At 46.0% G+C, this 25,315-nt stretch overlaps 1 protein-coding gene across 1 annotated transcript in view; it reads left to right on the plus strand.

Moving 5' to 3' along the window:
• The window catches only part of 14-3-3epsilon (tyrosine 3-monooxygenase/tryptophan 5-monooxygenase activation protein epsilon), a 45,867-nt gene continuing 20,552 nt past the window's right edge, over positions 1 to 25,315 (plus strand). The window contains exons 1-2 of the mRNA XM_037427143.2: positions 1 to 207; positions 15,941 to 16,140. Coding sequence (XP_037283040.1) covers positions 144 to 207; positions 15,941 to 16,140 — 264 coding nt within the window. The 5' untranslated portion in view covers positions 1 to 143. The remainder of the gene's footprint in view (positions 208 to 15,940; positions 16,141 to 25,315) is intronic.

A 25,315-nucleotide genomic window follows, 5' to 3' on the forward strand; every position in this document is an offset into this window, starting at 1 on the left:
GGCAAAGTGTTGTTAGGCCTGGTGATACCGGGAGGTGGAGCAGACCCTTTTTTTTTTGCTCCGAGTGGGTGCATTTGACGAGCGTTCCAAGTTATTCCAAGCCCGCACACAATTTGGTCCGCTCCTCTTCTTCCTAGTTCGCCATGGCCGAAAGAGAAGACAACGTGTACAAGGCCAAGCTAGCGGAACAAGCCGAACGATATGACGGTGAGCGACGTTTTGGTGCCCTCCCAAAAGTGGTCGAGTCCCCCCTGTTTGGACGTTAGGCCTATATGCCACCTTGCCTCTTCGGCCCGGTCGCGATTGTTGCGCTTCTCGTTCGGCGACAAATCACTAGATCACCCGTGCAGTGTTGGCGCCGGGCGGCGCGTGCCTTTCCGCGAACCTCCGCAGCACCGGATGGTAGCTCGTTTTTCAAGTGTACGCGTCGGTTGACTAATGCCGGAGATGGGAGAGTCTCGTGCAATGCCCTGCCCACGCCAGGAACGGCTTCGAAAGCGGAATTTTCTTTCGTGGCGTGCGCTTCGAGTCGAAAACGGCTTCAACGTAGCAATTTATTGCAATACCCGCGACTCGTAACGCGCGCGAAACTATTTACCGGGCGGCTGCGGTGAGGTCACTGGCTGCTTTGTCCGGCGCTGGCGATATGCCCGTTTTTGACATTTGCTCGATCGGAGTGGGTGCTTGCACGGAAAGCGTCTCTACGCGATTTCCGAACTTCTCCGATCGCATTTTGCGAGCTGAATTTCGACGATCAAAAGCTCCGTGTTACGGCTTGTGCGGATTGTCGGTGCACGCGCCCTACCCTTCGAACACCGTCGGGGGAAGTGTGCGCTTGTCATCAGTGCTTGGCAGCGGTTCCATTTTTTTTTTCTCCTTCTCTTTTTCACTGCGAGGCGGAGCGTGTGGGCACGCCGTGTCCCTTGTTTCACTGTATATGCGAGGCTCGGTCCTTACGCTTTTGTATGCGAGGTGGATAACGTGGGTGTTAGCTGTGGTCATAAACAATTGAAAAGCGTCTAGGGAGCGCGTTCGACTGCGGCGACCTGTTTATTCGGTAACAGGAATTCGATGCCTGTAAATATTTCTGAAAAGGGGTTCGAACGCCAGTGCAGTCGTCACTTTGTCACAAGTCGCGTTCGTAGGGTACTTCGCGTAAACAAAATGCATCATTCCTCTGCATGAACTGTGGTAATCAGACGTGTGGTACCCTTCTCGTGACGCCTTGAAACGGCGAATTTACATCACGAACGCCAATGCGCCTCCAATCAGGTGCATGTGTGCGCGGCTGAGGAGCTTCAGCAAGGTCGTGGGATCGAACCACGGCTGCTGCATTGCGAAAACGCGCGCGCCAGCTCCCCATTCAGCTGCGCGTTAAAAACTCCGGAAGCCCACGGTTTTGGGTTTCGCACGTCCGAGTTCCGATTACTAACGTGGGAGGCGTGGAGATATTTTCGCGAGCGCGTCAGAGGAACCCTAGGAAGGCTGAATGTTGAGGGCTTAACCAAATACAGACAATGCCATTGTTGTTTGACGCAGCTCGCCTTGTCAAGCTGCTTGTGTGAAGCATGGAGCAGTGGCGACTGTCGTCGCCTTTGCCATCTCCTCTATTCAGTTGATATTGCATAGCATTCTTTTCTAAATAGTCGTGTTTTGTGCCTTGTTTTGTAGTTGTATCGACTCTGAATCATCAGTGTGTTGTCTGAATCAAAAGCATTCAACTCTGATTAAAAGTTCGAGCATCTTCACTACTTCTGGCTGTGTAGAGTATATTCGTGTAAAAAAGGGTATCAAAATGTTATTTTGGGAGCAACTTCAATATTACATTAATTCATTGGTTAGATAAACTAGCTACTAATGATATTACCACTTTATTCGCACGCTACGTTTTCTAAGCATACATCTGAACTTTGCAATAGAGCAGAAAATACGATGGCATATCTGTCAGCTTTCCTGAATTTCCTTTCAAGTTTATATGTATAAAGGGGTGGTACCCTCAAATTTTGAGGCTGTAAGAAGCATGTTATGGATTTCCTCTTTATGCAAGAACACTCGACACAAAGGGTCAAACTGGGAAAATGTTTAGAATATATTTTAATTCTCTTACAAAGTGTACCTAATGCACATTCTCTGGATTGCGACCCATCGCTACCGCGTCTAACACCGGCGCAAGTCTATAGGAAGGGCAACGAAAGTTAAAATGACTACACACCAGATCTTTTGTGAAGTGAGTGACCTCTGGGCTGCCGCCACCTCCACAACGTATGTATCGGCAAAGCATTGGTTGCTGCATTATTTGCAGAGTTTCGATCGCTTCCTGGCTAAGACCTGCGCCTCTTCACACGAACGTGCATCGACCTTGTGGTCGCATGACCAAGCCATCTACATTGCTAAGTTACTGGGCAACTCAGCACCCAGAAACTCAAACCAAATTTTGTCTACACATTGCTATATTAAATTATTTAGCGTGCCCCGCCGTGGTGGTCTAGTAGCTAAGGTACTCGGCTGCTGACCCGCAGGTCGCGGAATCGAATTCCGGCTGTGGCGGCTGCATTTCCGATGGAGGCGGAAATGTTGTAAGCCCGTGTGCTCAGATTTGGGTGCATGTTAAAGAACCCCAGGTGGTCGAAATTTCAGGAGCCCTCCACTACGGCGTATCTCATAATCATATGGTGGTTTCGGGACGTTAAACCCCACATATCAATCAAATCTATCAATTAAATTATTTAGCGAGAATAAAGAATTTTAGTGCACACATCGTGCTTCCTGGAGCTATAAGAAATGCTTGCAGCAAACAATGCTCAAGCTGCTAATTTGGGGGCACTATCCTTTCCAGTTTTACAGAATGTTTGGTGATAATGTGAACTTGCAAACTTTTTCTTTTTTTGTATATATTGAAACAGACTCGGTTTACAGAAAGCAGAAGTAAACATTAGATATGTGTAAAGGAATGCTGAATACAAATAGATTTTTGTTATTGCTTTTAATGTTCAAAGCGATCTTTTTTTTTTCTCAAATAGTAACTTCTCAAAAGTACATCAATAGTAACTGTCAGTTTGAATAGTAACTTGAACAGTGACTAGGCATGTTTTATAGAAGTAGCTAGTTACAAAATAAATTACTACAATCTAAGAACAGTGTTAAATATATCTATTGTTCCTCATTTTCTGCTGTACATGTGTCGCTCATTTACTTGTACATGTTAAAAAGTACTCGTGTATCCCTAAAGTGCATATGTTTAGCACAAATCTTAGTTTCATTTCACTCATGTTTATTTATTGTTTATTTATTTATTTATTTATTGCGAATACTACAGGCCAGTTTGTGGCCCAAGCAGGAGGGGCAATTGGCAATACACATAACACTGTTACACATACATACAAAGAATAAAAATAATAACAATAAAAAGGAGTACAATGCAGATTGGTCAAGGCATAGCACACCATACAATGCTTATACTTAGCGACAGATGCTTTCCTGGAGCGCTTGGGAAAAATTTTTGGCTTGTATCACTGCTTCCGGGAGCGCATTCCATTCGGAAATTGTAGGTGGGAAGAAGCTGTGCTTAAACTGATTAGTTTTGGCGAAGATAGGCTGAAAGGAATGAGCATGCATGTGACGGGTCCTTCTTGTGCTTAGCGGTTTAATCATAGTTGGCGAAGTTATTTTCACCTTAGAAGTAGCAATATTGTTGAGGAAGAGTAAACGGGCCAAGCGTCTACGAACTGCTAGGGTTTGAATGCCATTATCAGTCATGAGCTTCGACGGAGAATTGTAACGCCCATATTTGTTAAAAATAAAACGCACCGCTTTTCTCTGAACGAGCTCAAGCATGTAGATATCTTTTTTCAAGTGCGGATCCCATATCACGGAAGCATATTCAAGTTTAGCTCTAACAAAAGTTTCATAGGCTAAAAGCTTAATGTGACTTGGAGAATGTCTTAATTTTCGTCTCAAAAAACACAACTTGGTAAATGCAGCAGAACAAATACGTTTTACGTGGGATGACCAAGATAAATTAGAGTTCAAAGTGAGGCCCAAGTACTTGTACTCCCCAACATCTGCAATACAAGTGCTCTGCAAGAAGTACTGGGAGTTGAAGAAATGTTTTTTGCGAGTTATTCGTAGAAATGCACATTTTCCGGCATTCAACATCATTCCCCACTGCTCACACCAACTCTCTATTGCAACCAGGGATTCCTGCAAAACTTCACAGTCATCAGGTGAGCGAATTTCTCTAAAAACAACACAATCATCGGCAAACAGCCTGATGGAGACAGTTTCGGGAACTACGTGGGCTAAATCATTTATATAAAGAAGAAACAACAGCGGTCCCAGCACGCTGCCCTCATTTCACTCATGTGCCATGATGACAAAGGGGAGGCTTTTGCACATTGTGTCACTCCCATGTTATACCTTGAAAACTTCTTGTTGAAGTGTTTGAGATCACAACCACACGATGAAGGCTCACGTTCCATCCAATTAAACATACTTTGTTATCCAAGATGATATCGCTTAATGTAGTTAAGTTGCTTTCCCTCTAGGGCAGAGCCTCAATACGGCTATTTGTGTGGATTGCAGCTATTTTGCAGACACTAAAAAGAACAATTGCGGTTACTTAGTAGCCACAGTCAAGGTGTTCGGTGTGACCCCAGCAGGAATGGCTGTATTTTGAAGAAATGATCTTGGTGTACTTATATTTAGGTAGATATTTATTTAGGTTTATATTTATATTTAGGTAGGACTCCTCGGAGTCGTAAAAGGCCAACTGACATGAAATTTTGTGGCTGAAACGGCCTGTGGGATCGGTTCCCGTGAACATGCGTATATCATCCACATAATATCAACAGTGAATATAGCTTGGCAGGTATTTTACAGCAATTTTGAAGGTATTGACACCATCTAAAGGGGCCTGTTGGATACCCCCGTACTTCTCTCACGTCACCATGCTGCAGTTAATAAAACAAGTTATTATGACGTCATAGCCGCCATCTTCTTTCGCTGCATTTGTTCCAACAGACTATACTTCTCGCTGGCTTATCGTGAGTGCGTGGCAGTGGCACATGCGTTAAACGTTTTGTTTGGTGACACTGCAGTTCGGTTTTCTATTTGAAAGAAATTCTTGATGCGGAACGTGTGAAAGTGTGTCATAGAACCGTGTGCTGATGTGGTCAAGAGCTACACCCAGTGGCTTGTCATTTTTGGAGTTATCTAAAACTGAAACTGGTCAGTAATGAGGGGCCTGTAATTATGTCGCTTGCTGTAGCGAACGATATCTCATGTTATGACTACGAGGCTTCCAGCAACACATTCCTGCAAAAAAAAACGCGAGGCCAAAGTTTTTGTGCGAGTACCCTTTTAAAAAGCCGATTTATAGGTATTCTAGCTGGAGATAATGCTACCTGCAAAATTTCAGATTTGAAATGCAAGTGACTACCTAAGAAAAAAGAACTATCAGAAATGCAATTGGATACTAAAACTAGAAAAAATGACGCCATTACAGTTTATTCGAAGTGACGTAGACAGCAGCTCAACGGCAGACCAACTGATGCAGGCGAATCGTCTTCTCTGCGCTCCCAAGTATGCGTTTCATGGCCGAGCCTCAGTGTTTTTTTAGACGGTAACGAAAGAAACTATGTAACCATGCACGGTGAAGGAAACGTGGATCCATCATAAAAGTTCAATAAATGGTTTCTCTAAACTGCTGCCCTTTCACTCCTACCATCTTGTCCTACTGTCTTTGAGAACCTGCTGGTTCACAATACATGATCTTGCTGGTTTATGCTTCAGGTGTTTTTGCTTTGTTGATAAACTATGGACAGTAAGATGCCATTTTCGATATCGATGCTCGGTTTGGCACTCTTCCATGTTCTTTGTCAGTGCATCTCTATACACTTTGAATGTGCCCAAAACTTTTTTTATTAAACCTAACATAGCACAATTAATTTTCTTATAATACAATAATGTCCTTGAATTGCTTTGAACCGAGCTCAATAACATTTCTGTCAAACTTCGTTTCTTTGACTACTCAACAACGGAACGCTAGCCGATGAGCTTTTGGAGCTTTGATTACTCGCGCATATATTGGAGCAGCTAATCTAGCACTTCGCGGATCGTTGTTTTACTGGTTTTGTCTATAATTTAGCAAGTGAAACATGCAAATGCGAGCATTTTATGCTATACTAAGGCTATCTAATACGAATACCTCTTTTCGCCGGAGCTTTTCAAACGGTGGTCAGGGCTTCCCACTGTCATATTGCAGTGGCTAAGTATTAAAGGCAATGCGCCATGATTCAACATTCTTCTCACTTTCAACAGTATTTGGGTGAACAGACACCGGTCCTGTTTATATTCATCATCTTTGAAGTGTGCCATGTAAAGCACCGTGCTCTGCAATGCCTCTCATTTCTTTTACCTCCCTCTGAATAACTCGCAGCCTGTGGTGCTTGTTTTTCTGAAAAGTGTGAAAGCTGGCCAGCCGTAACATATGTACCAGCGGCCTACGGCTCCTCAACTTGTACTGCGAAATAGTTGACTCGAAAATTATCCACTAGTAGATGGTTGTCATGCTCCACATTTTGTACTGCGAAATAGTTGGCTCGAAAATTATTCACTAGTAGAGGATTGTCGTGCAGAAAAGGAAGGGATGCTGCTGCAAAGGTTTTGCTCACCAGCGGGCGTGAGCTGCGATTGATGTCGTTTACGTTTGCTTCCAATTTACCTGGGCACACCACTAGGCTCTATGTCGTATTAATTATGAATGGGACTATTAGAGCACTGTTGTAAATTAAATATGTGATTGCAACCAATTTTACTCTCTATCATTTACCCAACATGCACTGCACATTCTGAGCCAATTCTGCCCAAGTGGAATTTAGTTGCAGTTGGCCTTTAATGCAGGATTGCCCACTCAGGTGTGCCTCATTATCAGATTGTATTTGCATATGTAATGATAATACAGTTGTATTTGAAAAAAAAAAAAAGCTGCTTGTAAAACGAAATATGCAAGGCCTTATGGCATGCATTACTCCCATTGTTGCTCATTCTTGCAAACTTGCTCTCGTGTCACCGAATATGGCTGAAATGTTCACCGTGTCCAACCATGTCCTTATGATAACCTGCAGTTTTATTCCATTTTCAAAGATTTCTTTCTCTCCGGATTTCACAATATGATTGTGCCTTGTGTTTTGCTTCATTACTTTGTATCAACGTCGTCCTAGTTGCTGAAAGGCAGTAGGACTAGTCGACGTAGCTAAAAGCTCTTTTGCAGTAGACTCACTTGTGATGTGGATTGTGGACCGATGATTTTAAGTGTCGTGAAGACAAGGACTTCGATACGCAGAATTTCAATAAAGTACGTGGGAAGCGCTACTTCTTTGTGGGAGTAGTGTGGTGCAGTAGTCTCCAGTCACAAACTCGTTCTGCTGTCTGAGGTGAGCTATTCTCACTTTCATGCCCAGTGTGGACCATTAGGAGCCCTAACCATGTAGGCCAAGACTAATTCTTAGGGCTTTCAGTAACCTGGAGGAAGGGAAGTTGACAGTGGGCCATTATCTGGAATAGTCATGGGGTATATTTGAGTAGCTTGAAGCACTTGCGCGATCAGAAAGGTTAGGAAATCAAGCGTTGGAAGAAAAAAGTGATAACGGACAGTTCTCAGAACTCTGCGAGTTGGCTTGCTTTGCTACCCCAGAGGTATTAATCGGTGAAGTATTAGCCTTGGCGATCTCTCTCCCTGCTTGAGTAGAAATTATTGTTTTGCATTTCAGCTGAGTGGTTGATCTCTGTTGCAATTTTGCCTTTCCCAAGGCACAAAAATTTTGTAATTATTGGTAGAGCAACCTTGAATCTGTGTGTTGGGGAGAGAACTCCCGGAACATGTAACTCCTGATGCTGATTGTCCACTGTTCATGTTTCTTGCATCTGCTGTGGGATGGCGTGGTTGGTACTCTTTATTGAGTCGTTTGGGAGCACCTTGCATCATGAATGCTATGGGGCTTCACGTGCACCTAGTAGGTAGCCACTCTTTGACCCCACATGCCGAGTGCAGACTCCTTCCCAAGGTGTCATGAACGTTCGGCAGGTTACCTTCTCTCCCTCACTGAATGTTTTGAGCGAGCGATTGGAATGAAACATTTCCCTGCTCGGCGAACAGCAACTGCTTCCTTGTACATAAGGAAATATGGAAAGCTATAACATGCCCTTTTGTTTTCCTTAAGCGATGTGGGCGTTCTTCTGCTGTTAATTAAGTTTCAGGTTCTTCCTTCTCATTCTAAAAATATTTTTTTTGGAGACCTCGTGTCTACGATTTATGAAAGGCTGGAGAATTATCGTGAAAGTGTGTTACTGTTTTTCCTCTCTTGATCTAAGCATTTTGGTTAAGCGTAAGTTAGGACCTTAGCAATCGTGATGTCGAATGAGCCATCATTGCCAGTAATAGTCCTTTCTGTTGTAAGGCTGAAGTCACAGTGGTGGAGGATGCATGTTGTAATTTGTGCGTGAGTGCCAGAACCCAATAAAATTTAGCCCTATGAAATAATACCCGATGAAATTTAGCCAAGCTTTTATTTTTTATCTGCAACTAGAGAATGTGTTAAGGGGCATATTGATAGTTGTCTATGCAATTGAGACTCTCAAGTTCATGTTTTCAGGGTTCGTACAGGCTCTTGAAATCCTTGAAAACCCTTGGATTTGAAAAAAGTGCATTTTCAAGGCCCTTGAAAGTCATGAAATTTTTTTGCAATCTTTGAAAATCCTTCAATTTCGTGAGCAGTGCACTCTCATATCGACATCTTGACCTCCTAAATGATGTAGATAAGTGTGTCAACCTGTCAAACACCCCATTTTCGAAGCAGTAATATGGCATGAGCGCACATGGTCCCTTTTTGCGAAAATGCATGTGAAAAAAAAAAAAGTTGTTTCATGGCGAGGGTGAAGCAGTGAATATGATAGCAAGAAATTAGAATGTCACACAAAGAAGGGCAAGCAACCCCATACATGCAACCTGTCTCTCAAGCACAAAGGAGACAAAAAGAAAACGCACAGTACGAGTGCTGATGAACAATCACAGCTCGACACTGGAAACGTGCTGCTTAAACAAACCAAAAAGGATGCTAGAAAAAAACATTCGTGAATCTACAGGGTAAGTGCAAATTAACCGCTGTCACAGTTGTTACTTTCTCAGTGTTTCAGCAGCATGCGGCAAGTGTCAACTCCACAAGTCACCGCTCTCAATAGGGTGGTGCCATCCAATTTCTAGGCTTTAGTAAGCGTCGTGTGGGTTTCCTCTGTATGCATGGACACTCCACACGAATGGTTTTGACTTAGAAAACGTTTAGAATATGTTTCAAGTCACTTCTTAAGTGTGCCTAAATGCTCATTTCCTGATCGAAGCCCGTCACGTGCGCATCCAACACTGACGTAGCTTTATAGGAAGGGCAATGAAAGTGTAGTGACGTCACACCAGATCTGTAGTGAGGTGAGGGACTCCTGGACTTCTGCAACCTACATATTGGCTATTGCAGCTAGCGGTGCGTTTGTTTTGCAGATGCTTGTGTGGCACATGTGTGCGAGAGCAGACGATACCCAGCATGACGCGTGCAAAGCTTTGGGATCACGTCACTAAGTCAGCTATACTGCTAGGTACCTGTCCAAATTGGTGCCCACAAACAAGAACTGAAAATTGTCCATATCAATAAGGCGATAAATTTTATAGCGAGAATAAATGAATCTTTGTACGTGTATCGTGCTTGTTGGAGTTAAATTTAATGCTTGCAGCAAAGAGCGCGCAAGCCGCAACTATTGTGGCATTACTCCTTTGAGGCCTCACTACACATACGCTATGAAGCCCATCAGCATGTAACTTTCTGACACGCCATCGTGCCCTCTCCCTATATAGAGACTGAGGAAGAGGGTACGAGAAGTTAAGACTAGATTTTTTTGTTATAATTGCGATATATATATATTTATTGTAAATACAATAAAATTAGTCATTTTGAAAGCATGCCGCTTTGAGTCCTTGAAAAACTTGCAAGAGGTCGTGAAAAGTTCTTGAATATTCTTGAATTTTCGCTTTGGAAACCTGTACGAACCCTGTATTAGGTTATAATGGTACGAGCAGCTCCGTCAGTTCTAGATTTAGGTAAATTGTCAGTCGGGTGACCTTGAAGAAAAAATAATAATGTAAAGAGGTTTATTGGGCGAACCAAACGGGCAGGTCGGAGATTGGAGATAGCGACAGGACGAGGAAGATGGAGGAGCTCGAGCGCCGATCTCGTGGTGCCTTACTCTGCGATGATGCTTGCTGTTTCCTTTTGTTATCATCATTCCTTCATTATAATTGCCCCCGTCGAGAAAGATCAAGCCATCCTGGCGATCTAACAAGTAGGAACGAGCGGGTCGAAGTACGGCTTCAAGCGGTCCATGTGAACAATATCGTGTCCACGCCGACGATGGTCACCGGGTGGCGTAAGCGGTTCGATGGCGTAATTGACGGGCGATGTGCGCTCTACCACGCGGTATGGGCCATGGTAATTTGAAAGTAGCTTGGTAGACAAACCAGGTGCACAGGGTGGTACATACAGCCATACAAGGGTTCCAGGGGCGAACTTGGCGGCAGGAGGGTGGTCGTCATCGCGGGCCTTTTTCTGGCGTTGCTGGTCAGCCGTAGTAAACTGCTTCGCTAGTTGGCGGCATTCTTCGGCGTGACGGGCGGCTTCAGACACGGTCGTGCACTCAGATACATCTGGTGCGTATGGCAGCAAAGTGTCAATTGTGTGCGATGATTGACGTCCGTATAGAAGGTAGAATGGAGAAAAGCCGGTGGTGACTTGGGTAGCGGTGTTGTACGCGTAGGTCGCAAACGGAAGAACCAGGTCCCAGTTCGTTTGGTCAGATGCCACATGCGTCGCGAGCATGTCACCCAGGGTCCGATTAAACCGCTCAGTCAGGCCATTCGTCTGAGGGTGGTAAGCAGTACTCATCCGGTGTACAATATGGCACTGACGGAGAAGTGCTTGGATTACGTCGGATAGAAATACACGGCCCCGGTCACTGAGGAGCTCGCGAGGAGGGCCGTGACGCAACACAAAGCGATGGAAGATGAAAGATGCGACGTCCTGAGCGGTCGCCGTAGGAAGAGCAGCGGTTTCGGCGTACCGTGTCAGGTGATCTACAGCAACGATAGCCCACCGGTTACCTGCTGTGGTCAATGGCAGTGGTCCATAAAGGTCGATTCCGACGCGATCGAATGGGCGGTCAGGGCACGCAAGCGGCTGTAGTGGAGCTGCTCCTGCATTCGGTGGCTGTTTTCGTCGCTGACACTCGTGGCAGCCGCGAATAAACTGTCGAACAAAAGTAAACATCCCACGCCAGTAGTACCGCTTCCTTAAACGCTCGTAGGTCTTGAAGACACCGGCGTGAGCGCATTGCGGGTCGGAGCGAAATGATGCACAGATTGTAGAGCGCAGCTTTCGGGGAATAACGAGCAGCCACTTCCTGCCGTCTGGTGAGTAATTGCGCCGGTACAAGAGGCCACCTCGAATGGTGAAGTGCGAAGCCTGGCGTCGCATTGCTCGAGTGATGGGAAGTGTCGGTACCCCAGATAAGACGTCCAGAAGCGAAGTTATCCATGGATCGTCGCGCTGTGCAGAGGTCATTGTGTCGATGTCAAGAGCGGACAGCGCGTGTTCCATAGAAGATATAGAGGCAGCCTCAGTCGACAGTGGTGATCGCGAGAGCGCATCAGCATGTTGGCGGCCGGAACGGTACACGACGCGGATGTCATACTCTTGAAGTCGCAGAGCCCAACGAGCAAGGCGACCTGATGGATCCTTCAGCGACGACAACCAACATAAGGCATGATGGTCTGTAACTACAGCAAAGGTGCGGCCATATAAGTATGGGCGAAATTTCACAATTGCCCAAAGTATGGCTAAGCACTCTTTTTCGGTAACACTGTAGTTTACCTCAGCCTTGTTGAGCGTTCTGCTGGCGTAGGCGACGACATACTCAGGGGATCCAGGCTTGCGTTGAGCGAGAACTGCACCGAGACCGACACCGCTGGTGTCTGTATGGATTTCAGTTGCAGCCGTGGGATCATAGTGGCGCAATATAGGCGGTGATGTCAGGAGACGGCGAAGAGTGGTAAATGCGTGATCACATTCGGAAGACCATGATGAGATGTCGTTGGCACTGCTTAAAAGTTGGGTCAAAGGGGCAATTATGGAGGCAAAGTTGCGCACAAACCGACGAAAGTAGGAGCACAATCCTACGAAGCTGCGTAACTGTTTTACAGTCGTTGGTTTGGGGAATTCAGCAACAGCGCGTAGTTTAGCCGGGTCGGGAAGAACACCATCCTTTGATACGACGTGACCGAGAATGGTGAGCGTCCGAGCAGCGAAGTGGCATTTCTTTAGATTCAGTTGGAGCTGCGCATTCTTCAGACACGTGAGGACATGTTTCAGGCGTACAAGATGTGTTGCGAAATCGGGTGCAAAGACGACGATATCGTCGAGGTAGCAGAGGCATATGTTCCATTTCAAACCCCGCAGAACCGAGTCCATCATGCGCTCGAATGTGGCCGGCGCATTGCAGAGGCCGAAGGGCATGACATTGAACTCATATAGCCCGTCTGGTGTCACGAATGCTGTTTTTGGACGATCACGATCTGCTAAGGGCACCTGCCAATACCCCGAACGCAAATCTAACGACGAAAAAAACTCGGCACCTTGTAAGCAATCAAGGGCGTCGTCAATCCTGGGCAAAGGGTATACGTCTTTGCGAGTGATCTTATTTAAGCGCCTGTAATCAACGCAGAAGCGAATTGCACCATCCTTCTTCTTAACAAGAACGACAGGTGATGCCCATGGACTTTGGGAAGGTTGGATAACGTCGCGCTTGAGCATATCGTCAACGTGTTCGGTGATAACCTGACGTTCTGTGGCGGAAACACGGTATGGTCGCTGTCGTACTGGCGCGTTGAAACCTTTGTCGATGCAGTGGAAAAAACTGGGAGTTCGGCCAAGGGTAGGTTGAGCAACGTCAAAGGATTCACGAAACTGGTAGAGCAGCTGAAGGAGCTCAGAGCGTTCAGATGGCGATAGTCCGTCGGCAATCGATGAATCGAAAAGCTCGCAAGGTGGTATATTGGAAGGGTTGAGGGCACTTATGGCGTCGTAGTCACCGGAACAATCTGGCGGCATGGTAAAAATTTGTTCTTTATCAATGGCATGCACGTGTCCAAGAGATTCACCTTGAAACAGTTCAACGGGATACGGAAGGGGATTGATGAGGCAAAGAGCACTGTTTCCTTCAGAAATAGAGAGGGTTGAATAAGGCAGAAGAAGTGATCTTCGACTAAGGAAGAGGCTTGATGGCTCAAAAAATGCAGCTTCGTTCCTAATGCCGTCACAGAACACGGGGAGCAACACAGCTGCTGTCGGAGGAATTTCAGTGCCTTCTTTGACGACGAGTTTGTGTACGGCGGGCTGAATGCGGCTGGTTGGTTGGTCGTAAAACGGGAAAAGTTCAAGCTCCGATCTTGCACAATCAATAACGGCATGGTTACGCGATAAAAAATCCCATCCAAGTATGATGTCGTGTGAGCATGACGACAGGACAATAAACTCAACAGTGTAGTGGTCATTCGCGATCATCAGTCGGACAGTACAGGCGGCTACAGGCTGAACCGGGTCCCCATTCGCTGTTTGCAAGGACATCATGTTAAGAGGCGTCGTCACTTTACGGAGCTTGCGGCAAAGTTTAGCGTCTATCACGGAAACGGCAGCACCAGTATCCACTAGAGCATATGCTCGAGTACCTTCTACAAAAACTACGACAATATTCGACGGCAATGTCCGAGGACTTGAGCATTTCGACAGCGCAGTTCTTGCCTCCTGAACTGCGGCGGTTAGTTTCCCTCGTGTTCAGGAGCTGGCCGACGACGCATGGGTGACAGGGAGCGACGACGGGGTGAAGGTGAGCGACCAGACATAGTACGCGGACATTCCCGTGAAGACGAGCTTGACTGAGGGTCAGAATTTTCCAGACGGGATGGAGAAAGGTCCATGAAGCTGTTCTGTGTCCGGGCATCTGTGTATCCCGGCACGCGACGACGGCAGTAACGGGCGATATGGCCAGGGCCGCCGCACGCAAAACAGATGGGCCGGTTATCGGGCGTTCTCCAAGTATTGGCGACGAGGGGACCAGTCCATGCGGCAGACGGGTGTGTCGAGGCTGTGGTGGCAATGGGAGGAACCCAGGCGGTGGACGGCTGAGTCGGGGCTGAGGTATACGGCAGTCCCTGGAACGACGGGGGGTGGTGTCGCTGCTGCCGCTTTAGTGCCTCAGCGTAAGTAAGAGGCGCGGTGACGGTGGGCTGCTGCAAGGGCACCGGCATAGCCTCGGAAATCTGCTCCTGGACCACATGTCGGAGCATGGGAGCCAATGGTGGTGGGTGTCGCAGTGGCTGTTGGTGCGAGAGCTCCTGGCGTTGAGCAAAAGGCAGCAGAGAAAGCTGCCGAGCCACTTCCTCTCGCACGAAGTCTTTCATTTGTGCGAGAAGGTTTGCCTGGTCAGCCATAGCGTCCAGTGCAGTCACTGGTTGGATTGTCTGGAATGAGCGTCGCGTCTGAGCTCGTTGCCTCCGCAATTCATCATAGCTTTGGCACAAAGTCACTACTTCTGCCACAGTGCTTGGAGACTTCGCGAGAAGCATCTGGAAAACGTCATCGTCGACGCCCTTCATAATGTGCTGTATCTTCGCACTCTCGCTCATGGAAGCATCGACGCGCCGGCAGAGATCAATCACATCTTCTATATATGATGTGAAAGTTTCACCTCGCTCCTGTGCCCGTGTGCGCAGACGTTGTTCGGCGCGTAGCTTCCGTAAGGCAGGACGACCAAAAACGGCACGTATTGCCTCCTTGAAGGCGGACCAATTCGCGAACTCGGTTTCGTGGTTCGTATACCATAGCTTGGCCACGTCGGTGAGATAAAAATTGACAGTGCCTAGCTTAGCGTCATCCCACCTGTTGGGTCCACTGACTTTCTCGTATGACGACAGCCAGTCCTCGACGTCCTGGTCTTCGGTGCCGGCAAAGATCGGGGGGTCTCGCTGATGAACCGGGCCGGGGCAAGTAGTGGCCGCGAGAGGTATTGTTTGTTGGGCAGCGTCAACTTGCATGGTCGACGGCAGGGTGCGAGATCGGAGTTCCAGGTTGTAGGCGATGTGGTTACCCAGCACGATCCACCAAATGTAAAGAGGTTTATTGGGCGAACCAAACGGGCAGGTCGGAGATTGGAGATAGCGACAGGACGAGGAAGATGGAGGAGCTAGAGCGCCGATCTCGTGGTGCCTTACTCTGCGATGATGCTTGCTGTTTCCTTTTGTTATCATCATTCCTTCATTATAATAATAAAAAAGCCACTTCGGCTGCAGTACCACTTGTGCAGTCATTTATCTGTTTAGCTATTTTAAAGATGACAATAAAAAAAAGGGACCATGTTGGGTGGCTGGTGCTTGTGCACCATGGTTGCAATAAGCTTATTTTTTTTTCTGCTGAACTCTGCTTTGAAGCCAATGTCCTGCCCCTGAAGAAGTGACATTGCAGTGATGATTTCAAATTCCTTATCTTGCTCATAATTTTTCTCCCCCCACAATGTTCAACATCAGTAAGAAGAGCAGTGTCAAATTTGATGATTTGAGCTGATAATCTAAAGCCATAGTAAAAAAATCATGTTATTACTTCTATTGCTCATTTCTAGACTAAACAGATGTAGTTACAACTTGAAAGTTAGCACTGTTTGGGTCCATATACTAGCATGTCGCTGCATCCAAATCTTGCTCAGTGACATCCATCAATGTTAGTGTATAGCATTTATTTTTTTTTTTGCCTTCTGTTCTGACCATGAGCATGCATGTATTATTGTATTTTTGCAGAAATGGTTGAGGCTATGAAGCGGGTGGCGTCCCTGGACGTGGAGCTAACTGTTGAAGAGCGCAACCTCCTGTCAGTGGCGTACAAGAATGTGATCGGTGCGCGCCGTGCCTCCTGGCGCATTATCAGTTCCATCGAACAGAAGGAAGAGAACAAGGGTTCCGAGAGCCGCCTCGACATGATCCGCCAGTACCGGATACAGGTGCGTCATGTTGCTGAACCTCGAATGTGTCTCTTGTTCAGTGGGGTTTTGTGTTTCAAGCAATGATTTGTGGGGATTTTCAGTTGAAAGGACACTAAAGTCAAATGCCAAAGCCTTGCTACTATTTTTCGTGTGCTGGCCCAGCTTATCCACCGCGGACTGTCCACCTAGTGCCACCTCCTGCTCGGCAGCTGTTAAACCTGAATGCGGGCCTGTCTGCGAGACGCGCGTGCCATGATATGCAAAGGATCTGACAGGGCGCGATAGCCCTCCCACATCTATCAGTTTGCATTGCAGATTACAAAGAAAAAGCTACACCCTTAATTCTGCATAAGAAATACAATTTGCCTGCATGTAAGGAAATTTTCTCCATCATTATCATATAGGAATTTCTGCACAAACTTTACGCTGCAATTAGTGAAGTGTCTTTTTTTTTCTTTTTTTCGGTGAAGTCTTCTAAAAGCAAGCATGAGTGCTGCCATTTCTGGAAGGAGAGGAAAAAAGAAAGCAGTAAAAGCTTGTCGGTTCAAAGCTAGAGAATTCTTGGCCAGCATGTACATAACGACATCAAACGTTTGTTAATACAGTCATAATTAGCTGCAAACCGGTTAGTTCGGAGCACGCCGAGCGCAAAGCGCTGCTAATGTGCGATGCAAAAGAGTGAAAACTGTGTTTGCGAACGACCGAAAGAAGGCTGAACTGTTGACATCGCTGTCTTCATCAGAGGGGCCGCGGCTGGCATAAATCTCGCTTGCTGCATTGTGATGGAAGAATAATCACTTGCTGGCTATTTTACCTGTGAGGGAACTATCATCACATGCACATTGTGATGGTACGAAATGAGCGTTTGAGGTATGTTTCAGGCATGTTTCAGTTTAGTTAAAGGCATGTTTGTTTAGTTTAACGCAGGTGTCTGGTGCCATGGCTTCATTGAGAATAAAGTTGCAGGATGACAGAAATTTTGGCTTTTAACTTCGCTTATGCAGAACAACTACAGGATTAATGTATTCAGTAAGGAAAGGAAAGTATGTATGTATATATAAGTGTAGGTAGCTATGGTGATCCAAAATCTTAGCGACCAGGAAACTGCGTGCGCGGTTGCATTAGCTTGCAGAAAAGTTGCTCAAGACACGCTGACAAGCATGGCATCACTACGTCGCACGAAAGCAATGCCACTTTCATACTACTAATGCAGGCCTATAGCTACATTTTCATGAAGTAATATGTTTTAATATGAAAAAGCCAACATTTCAATGGTAACAAAAAAGGTCATCGACCACATACAGCAAGCAATCCACAGTCATGTGGCCAGGTACATTGGGTCGTTCTTGCTTTTGTCATCAGAGGTGCCACAGGTCATTTTTTGCTATTTTCAATGATGAAATAAAAAAAATATAAATTCACCTCTCGAAAAAAAAAAAAAAAAAACGGGGTTGGTTTGAGTTTGATAGACAATAATTTCATCAGGGGAGTCATCCCACTCCATATTCTCGGCAGTTGTTGGTCCCTTTAGCATGAAATATGTAAAAGAATTGAGGTTATTCAATGAAAACAAAAATATGAAGGAGGCCTTTTAATCGATAGGTTCATTGATTGTGGGCTATACAGGGTAATTATGGCAAATGACCTTCAAACAAGGCCGCCTACAGCTTTGTTGGAAACTGTGCTTTTGTAATATGTGTTATGTGCTAAAGAAAAGATGTTGCGGGTTACAAACAGCTTTTTTATGTTGCAAAAATGAAGCAGTGGTTAGTTGTAGTTTATTCGATCATATAAAATAATGTTCAGTTAGTTCAACGACTTTCAATGAAGAAATAAAGACATAAATCCAACTCTAAAAAGAAGACTGGGTTGGTTTGAGTCACTGCGATGGACATTTTTTTCCTTCAGCGGAAAATAACATTGGCAATATTAGTGCAGAAACCAATTATCAGAACTTTTGTTGTTGCCTCACAATGATGAACTGCTCAAATTGAAAAAAGTTAGAGATAGGCTTTTGTAATTATCTGGGATGATAGTCGCAGACCTATGTCTCAGGTTTCTGGTCGTTTGGTGGTTCTTTGGTTTAGTGAATTCAGGGGCAGCACTCGATTACTGTATTTTGTGGTCCTAGATCACGGTTGTACAAAAGTGACGATGACAAAGGTATTCTCACTCATTCTACTGGCATTTAACATAACGAGCACTTCTTATACAATCTGGTGTCTCTTCGGAGCACATGCTGATTGCACTGTGATGGCTTGCACCTGACTGAATACAGGAGCCACATCACGTTGCTAAGCTCGGCTACAAACCAAAGTTGCACTGCTCCATTTCGATTTTTTTTTTGTGCCACTGAAATTCACAAGTTTAATCGTTAATTGTCATTTTTTGCTGGAAAAATTTTTTACGTTATGCTAGTATTATTGCGGTGAGGTTAGCAGTTTTTAGATTTAGTACCATTGCTGGTAATAAATGCTTCTGACTCCAAATTTCCCCTGTAAATTTGGTCTGGTTCTGCCATTTTACTGCAGTCGAACCCCTTTATGAGAGAACTGATATAAGAGACAGGTGGATATGAGAGACCAGTATGTATACAATAAAAATACGGGAGATAGGAAAATGCATAAGAGGGGTCCACTGCCTATCGGAGACATCTAGTATAAAAGACAATTGCTGCCCGGAGCATGCCTCATATACAGGGGTTCAACTGTAAGATTGCCTTCTTCAAGGCTTAGTTCTAGTCTCGAAGAAGAATCTGCTTGTCGAAATGTCGGCGCGAGCACACAACACCTGTTTATAAATTTTTGTTGCAAGCTTCCATCTCTCTCTTCCGGCCATTTAATAAATGGTGTAGCTTTTGAGATTAGGCTGGCTTGATTTCTATGTCTATCATGAAAATTTGGAAATTCATAAGGGTGAAATAAGCCTTTTTTTCGGTAGTAAGCTTAGATCAATGATATTTGACAGCAAAAAACAAATTTTATTGTAATTTCTTGACATGTCTCAATGGTTGGCTGAACTTGCTTTGAGCAGTGCCTCGTCGTAGCCTGTATGATCTGTTGTCGCGAAGTTTCTTGGTTCTCTTTTCTTTTTGTCTCTAGGAAATCAGCGTCATTTTTTTCAGTGTTTCTGTGGTGCATTAAAATCCATCTGCTTTGCAATGCAGCTGAAAAGGGTTGCTAGTAATGGATGCATTGTTACTGCCATATCCTTGTAACATTGTGTTTGAACAGTTTTGGCTGAGGTGCATTTTGACTCCCCTTGACTTTCTTATCAAAAGTACACTGATGTAAAACACTAAATCAGTGGAGAATGATAGATTATTGTGGAGGACTGCATAGAAGTTAATTATGTAACTATTTAACCATTAACAATGTGAGTACAGAAAATGAATGCTACAAGTTTCACTTTTGTACAATTTTGCACCATAAATCTGGCACCTGAATGTCGCTGTGACTTCACAGGTTTGTCTTTTGTTTCTGTTTTGGTGGCATTGGCTTTCTAAAACTTTTCTGAAACACATGCAGTATTTTCCTCCTTCAGAACACTATGCAGTTCATTTTTCAAGCACAGTACACAATCCCCCTAGCAAGAAGTGCTGCTGAAAGCAGTGACATCATCAGTCTGTGTGGTGGAAACCTCGAGGGCAGTCCTGCCACCTGTATATTCTGTTTACTCTTTTTCTTGCTTGCCAGACATCTTTTTGCTGCAAGAACAGGGCTTTTGGGTGCTGTGAAAGAGTAGTTTATTAGAAGTAAAATAATTCTTCTCGTCAATGCCCTTATAGCAGTCAAAGCCTGTGCACCTGTAAGTTGGTGCAGCTTCAGAAGGCAGCGGCATTTCCTCCTTAAAAGCGTACGCATATAAGCCTGCACCCGCAGGCACACACTCTAGACTGGTGTCCTGAGCCAAGCAGCTGGTACCGTATTTACTCGATTCTACCGCACCATCGATTGTAACGTGCACTCGGTTTCGACGACGAAAAAAAAAAAGTAAGACATCGATTGCAACGCACACCCATTTTTCTCGTTGGCCCGCACGATCACACCACTTGAAAAAACGACTCCTTTCGGGAGCGTCTTCCATTTAAATATGAGGTACGGGCGAAGCTTGTGCCCATCTGACGTGTAACAGAGCATTGCTGTCACTGTAGTTTTACCGTGGCCCGATGTCAGCACGCGAACTTGCTTCGCCCCCTTCTTCTCGACGGTTGTGGTGCTAGGCATGTCCAAGTGAAGAGGCGTCTGATCGGCATTCCCGATTTTCCCAAGCAGATAGCTGTTCTTGTGCCGCAAGTTTAGGACGAACCTCTGAAAACTGTGATGCTTTTCATCGTACTCCTCTCGAAACTTTTCGCATATGCCCGTTCGCCTTCTGAGGGGAAAGCTCTTGATAAAGTTAATTAGCCAGCACCTGCTTGCTTTAAACTGCCTCCGCATTAGCGCTTTTTCTATTCTAAGGCTAACTGCATAGCCCGCACTTGGAGCAGTTCTGTCGTCACAGGCCGCTCGCTGCTCAAGCACATACTCGCCGAGCAGCTCTTCAATTTGTGGAAACCGACCCAGCTGTGGTCCACTGAAGCCTTTGCGTGAAGCTTTGCTGTCGACAATCTTCTGCTTTTGTTTCCGTCATTCCCGCACGCACGTTTCTGGAACTCCGAACGACCGCAATGCGGCCCATTTCCGTCCGTTTCTACACACGCGATGACTTTTCTTTTAAAAGCAGCATCGTGGTGCACTCGAGTTTTTGGAGTCGGTCCTTCCATGCCGTCGACGCTAATGCGCTACAAGATGATGAACTCCTCGGCACACGTACGAAGTGCCGCACATGGGAAACATATAGGCAGATATGGCCGACACACCATGCCGGCGCACGTAGGGGGCGGCCATTTTGGATATGCCGATGGCAATAAAATGACCGTATTCAGTTTTTTTTTTCGTACTCGATTCTAACGCGCATGCAATTTATGAACTCGCTTGACCGGAAAAAAGGTGCGCGTTAGATTCGAGTAATTACGGTAATCGGTCGAATCGGGAATGTGGCCGAGAACAGGAGCGGGTCTATTCCTTTAGTCGCGTAGGCAATTGGTAGCCATCATAAAAGTGGGGCCTCTTGTGCCTATGGTTTATTTCATACGAAGTCGCCTCTGACATCTGGCTGCTTTGTCTAAAATAGGTCAAGCTCCCCGCAGGGGCGCCTGCGCAAGTAGGCGTTTGGTGTGTAGCGACACCACGGACCCGAGCTAACGGGGGAGTTTCTACTCCCTCCCACGCCTAGCCGTGCGTGGCTTTGCCGTGTCCGGGGAAAAGGGGATCCTGGGGGTTGAGCCGACGCTGGGTGATTGGACCTTTAAGGCCCCCTGGCAGAGGCAACACACCTCTTTGGCCCCGGCTTCACGTAGACGGCACCCCTGGGCTGACCCACCCAGGGGAAATCGGCAGTCGCCTTTTCCTATCTCTCTCTCCCTACATCTTCGTCTTTATCTCTCACTATTTATCTGTCCTGTCTTCTACTCTCTTCCGTTTACTTCCAAACTTCCTGGCGGCTAGGGTTAACCCTGTGCAAATAGCCTACCTTGGTCTAGGCGCATTGGGTTATAGTGGCGTTGTACGGCTGGCGTCTGCAGTTTTCAGCATCTGTAAACTTGTAGCGTCCCCTCGTTTGGCTCCGTGGTGGGTGGCCGCCAACGCTGCTGAACAAAAATAAGAAAGGCATGCATGGAGCATTCCCCCTAATGTCTGATCGTACCGGCTTAAAGCGGGTACGCACCGATGCTATAAATTTTTTGAACCAGCCAAAAGAAACATATCCTCACTTTCATGTTATCCACTGTGAAAAAACTGAAAAGCAAGCCAGGACCGTCTCTCCTTTCCTAGTTTCTAGATGTCTCACCGAAACTCTAGGCACAGGATACAAGGTAACCAAAATGGCTAGTGGAGACCTTCTCCTCGAAATCCGCGACAAAGAGCAATTTGAAAAGCTAGACCGTCTTTCAGATTTCGGTGGCATACCAATAACCATTACACCACATAGGTCAATGAACACAACTCGCGGAGTGGTATCTGACATGGACTTAATTGACTTGACTGAGACTGAACTTTTGGAGGGGTGGAAGAGCCAAAATGTCACTAATGTACAGAGAATCATCATCAGAAGAGATAATAAGGAAACACCGACAAAACACTTAATACTCACGTTTGCATCCAGTAAACTACCGGAATCTATTCAAACCGGGTACACGAAGACATCTATCAGGCCGTACATACCAAACCCTCGTCGTTGCTTCCAATGCCAGAGGTATGGCCATGGCTCCAAAACCTGTCGTGGTCGCCAGACTTGTGCACAATGTGGAGTCCTAGGCCACGTGTCTGAGAACTGCAAACAACCGCCACACTGTGTAAACTGCGAAGGAAACCATGCCGCATATTCACGCTCCTGCACATACTGGAAAAAAGAAAAAGAAATAATTACGTTGAAGGTAAACGAGAATATTACATTTAAGGAAGCGCGGCGAAGAGTCGCTCCATTCTATGGACCTACATACGCTGATGCGGCGCGTCAGGGGGCACCGCCGCACCAGCCCTCGCCACCCCTCCGGCCCGCGCATTCCGAGCCGGCGGTTGTGGCACCTGCCCCCAAGGCGGCTGTAGCCCAGGCTACACCGCCTACTCCCAAACAGAGACCGGAGACTCCAGAGTCTTCGGGTCTCAAGGCCTCCCCTCACCAGGCGAGGCCCAAAATTCGAACTAACAGCCCGCATGTGCGGGCATCCAGTGCCTCCGAGGAGGCAATGGATACATCGGCACCCTTGGTGCCGAAAGAGCGGCGTGGCTCCTTGGAGCGCGCCAAGAAAACAAAAAAGCAAATAACAGGGCCTGGTGATGGCCCTGTTAAGTGAACTCAAACTCCCCGTCTAAGCAGCCACTCGCTTTTCGTACACACAGCACTATTTCACATTCACCATGAACACTCAAATTATACAATGGAACGTCAGGGGCCTTCTCAGAAACCTTGACGACATCCAAGAACTCTTACATGAACACTCGCCAAAAGTGCTGTGTGTACAAGAAACACACCTTAATTTAAAACACACAAATTTTCTTCGTAAATATGTTATTTTCCGAAAAGACCGTGTTGATGCTATGACATCATCCGGAGGTGTTGCCATCATAGTGAATCAAGGAATAGCATGCACACACTTACAACTCCAAACACCCCTTGAGGCAGTGGCTGTTCGAGCGGTTTTTTTTGATAAACTGATCACAATCTGCAGTATTTACATTCCTCCTAGCTATCAGCTCCAAAAACGCGATTTACACTCTCTAATTGATGAACTTCCGGAGCCTTATGTTCTCCTTGGAGACTTTAATGCGCACAGCAGGTTATGGGGTGACTCTCGGTATGACGCGCGAGGTCGACTGATCGAACAGTTCCTTATCTCGTCGAGCGCGTGTCTCTTAAATCGAAAAGAACCAACCTATTATAACCTCGCTAATAACACCTACTCCTCCATAGACCTGAGCATAGTATCTCCATCTCTTGTGCCTCTACTCCAGTGGAAAGTCGTCAGTAATCTGTACGGAAGTGACCACTTCCCCGTAGTTTTGAGCACAACGACAGTAACTGAGTGTCCACCACGTGTTCCCAAGTGGCTCATAAACAGAGCCGACTGGGAACAGTTTCATACTATCGCTTGTCTAGGTTGGAATGACATCTGTACTTTGAACATTGATGTTGCTGTGAACTACTTCACAACGTTTTTGATTGATGCTGCAACAAAATGCATCCCACAAACAAATGGACACCTTGGAAAACGATGTGTGCCATGGTGGAATTCTGAATGCCGAAACGCGCGCAAACAGCAAAACAGAGCTTGGAGGCTGCTTCGGAACTCACCGACAGCCGAAAATCTTGAAACCTTCAAGAAAATAAAGTCTCAAGGCAGGAGAACGCGTCGGCAGGCCAGAAGAGAAAGCTGGCAGAAGTTTTTATCAGGGGTTAATTCGTACACACAGGAGGCTAAAGTCTGGAACATGGTCGGTAGGATAGCAGGAAAACAAGTATACACACTTCCACTCGTAAACACTCAGGGTGATACCTTGGAAGATCAGGCAAACTTCCTCGGTGCACACTTCGAACAGGTATCCAGCTCGTCCCACTATACTGACACTTTCCAAAAATACAGAACAAGAATAGAAAAGCAGAAACTCGAACACAAATCCACTAGATACGAGGCATATAACCAAGCTTTCAATCTAGCTGAGCTCCAAACATCTCTAAACTCCTGCAGTACTTCTGCCCCAGGTTCTGACCGTGTGATGTATGAAATGTTAAAAAGCCTACCAAACGAAACCCGAAAAACCTTACTTTGTTTGTACAATGCTATTTGGTCTTCTGGCACTATTCCTACCTCCTGGAAAGAGGCTATCGTTATTCCCATTTTGAAAGAGGGCAAGGACCCTTCTTTACCCTCGAGTTATAGGCCTATAGCACTTACAAGCTGCTTGTGCAAAGTCTTCGAAAAAATGATAAACTGCCGACTTGTACATTTTCTTGAAACAAATAATTTGCTCGACCCATTTCAGTGCGGGTTTCGAGAAAGTAGATCCACCACAGACCACCTTATTCGTATCGAGGCACAGATCAGAGACGCGTTCGTCCATAAACAATATTTCCTCTCTGTGTTCCTTGATATCGAAAAGGCTTATGATACTACATGGCGTTACGGAATTCTAAGAGACCTGTCCCACCTTGGTGTGCGCGAAAGAATGTTTCATATAATCGAAAGTTACCTGTCAAACCGGACATTCCGTGTCCGTCTGGGCAGTGTGCTCTCCCAAACATTTGTCCAGGAAACAGGCGTGCCACAAGGTGGTGTGCTTAGTTGCACACTTTTTATTATTAAAATGAATTCTTTGCACTTGTCCATTCCCCGAAATATGTTCTATTGTACATATGTCGACGACGTTCAGCTTGGCTTCAAGTCATGCAACTTGGCCATGTGTGAGCGACAGGTTCAGTTAGGTTTAAACAAGGTCTCCAAATGGGCAGAGGAAAACGGATTCCGACTGAACCCACTAAAGAGCACGTGTGTCTTGTTCTCCCGAAAGAGAGGCATGCACTCAGAACCTGACATTGAATTGAACGGTCAACGTCTGTCTGTCAATGTGGAGCATAAATTCTTAGGATTAAC

Source organism: Rhipicephalus microplus, chromosome 3 (genome assembly GCF_043290135.1).
Source record: "Rhipicephalus microplus isolate Deutch F79 chromosome 3, USDA_Rmic, whole genome shotgun sequence".
NCBI lineage: Eukaryota > Metazoa > Arthropoda > Arachnida > Ixodida > Ixodidae > Rhipicephalus > Rhipicephalus microplus.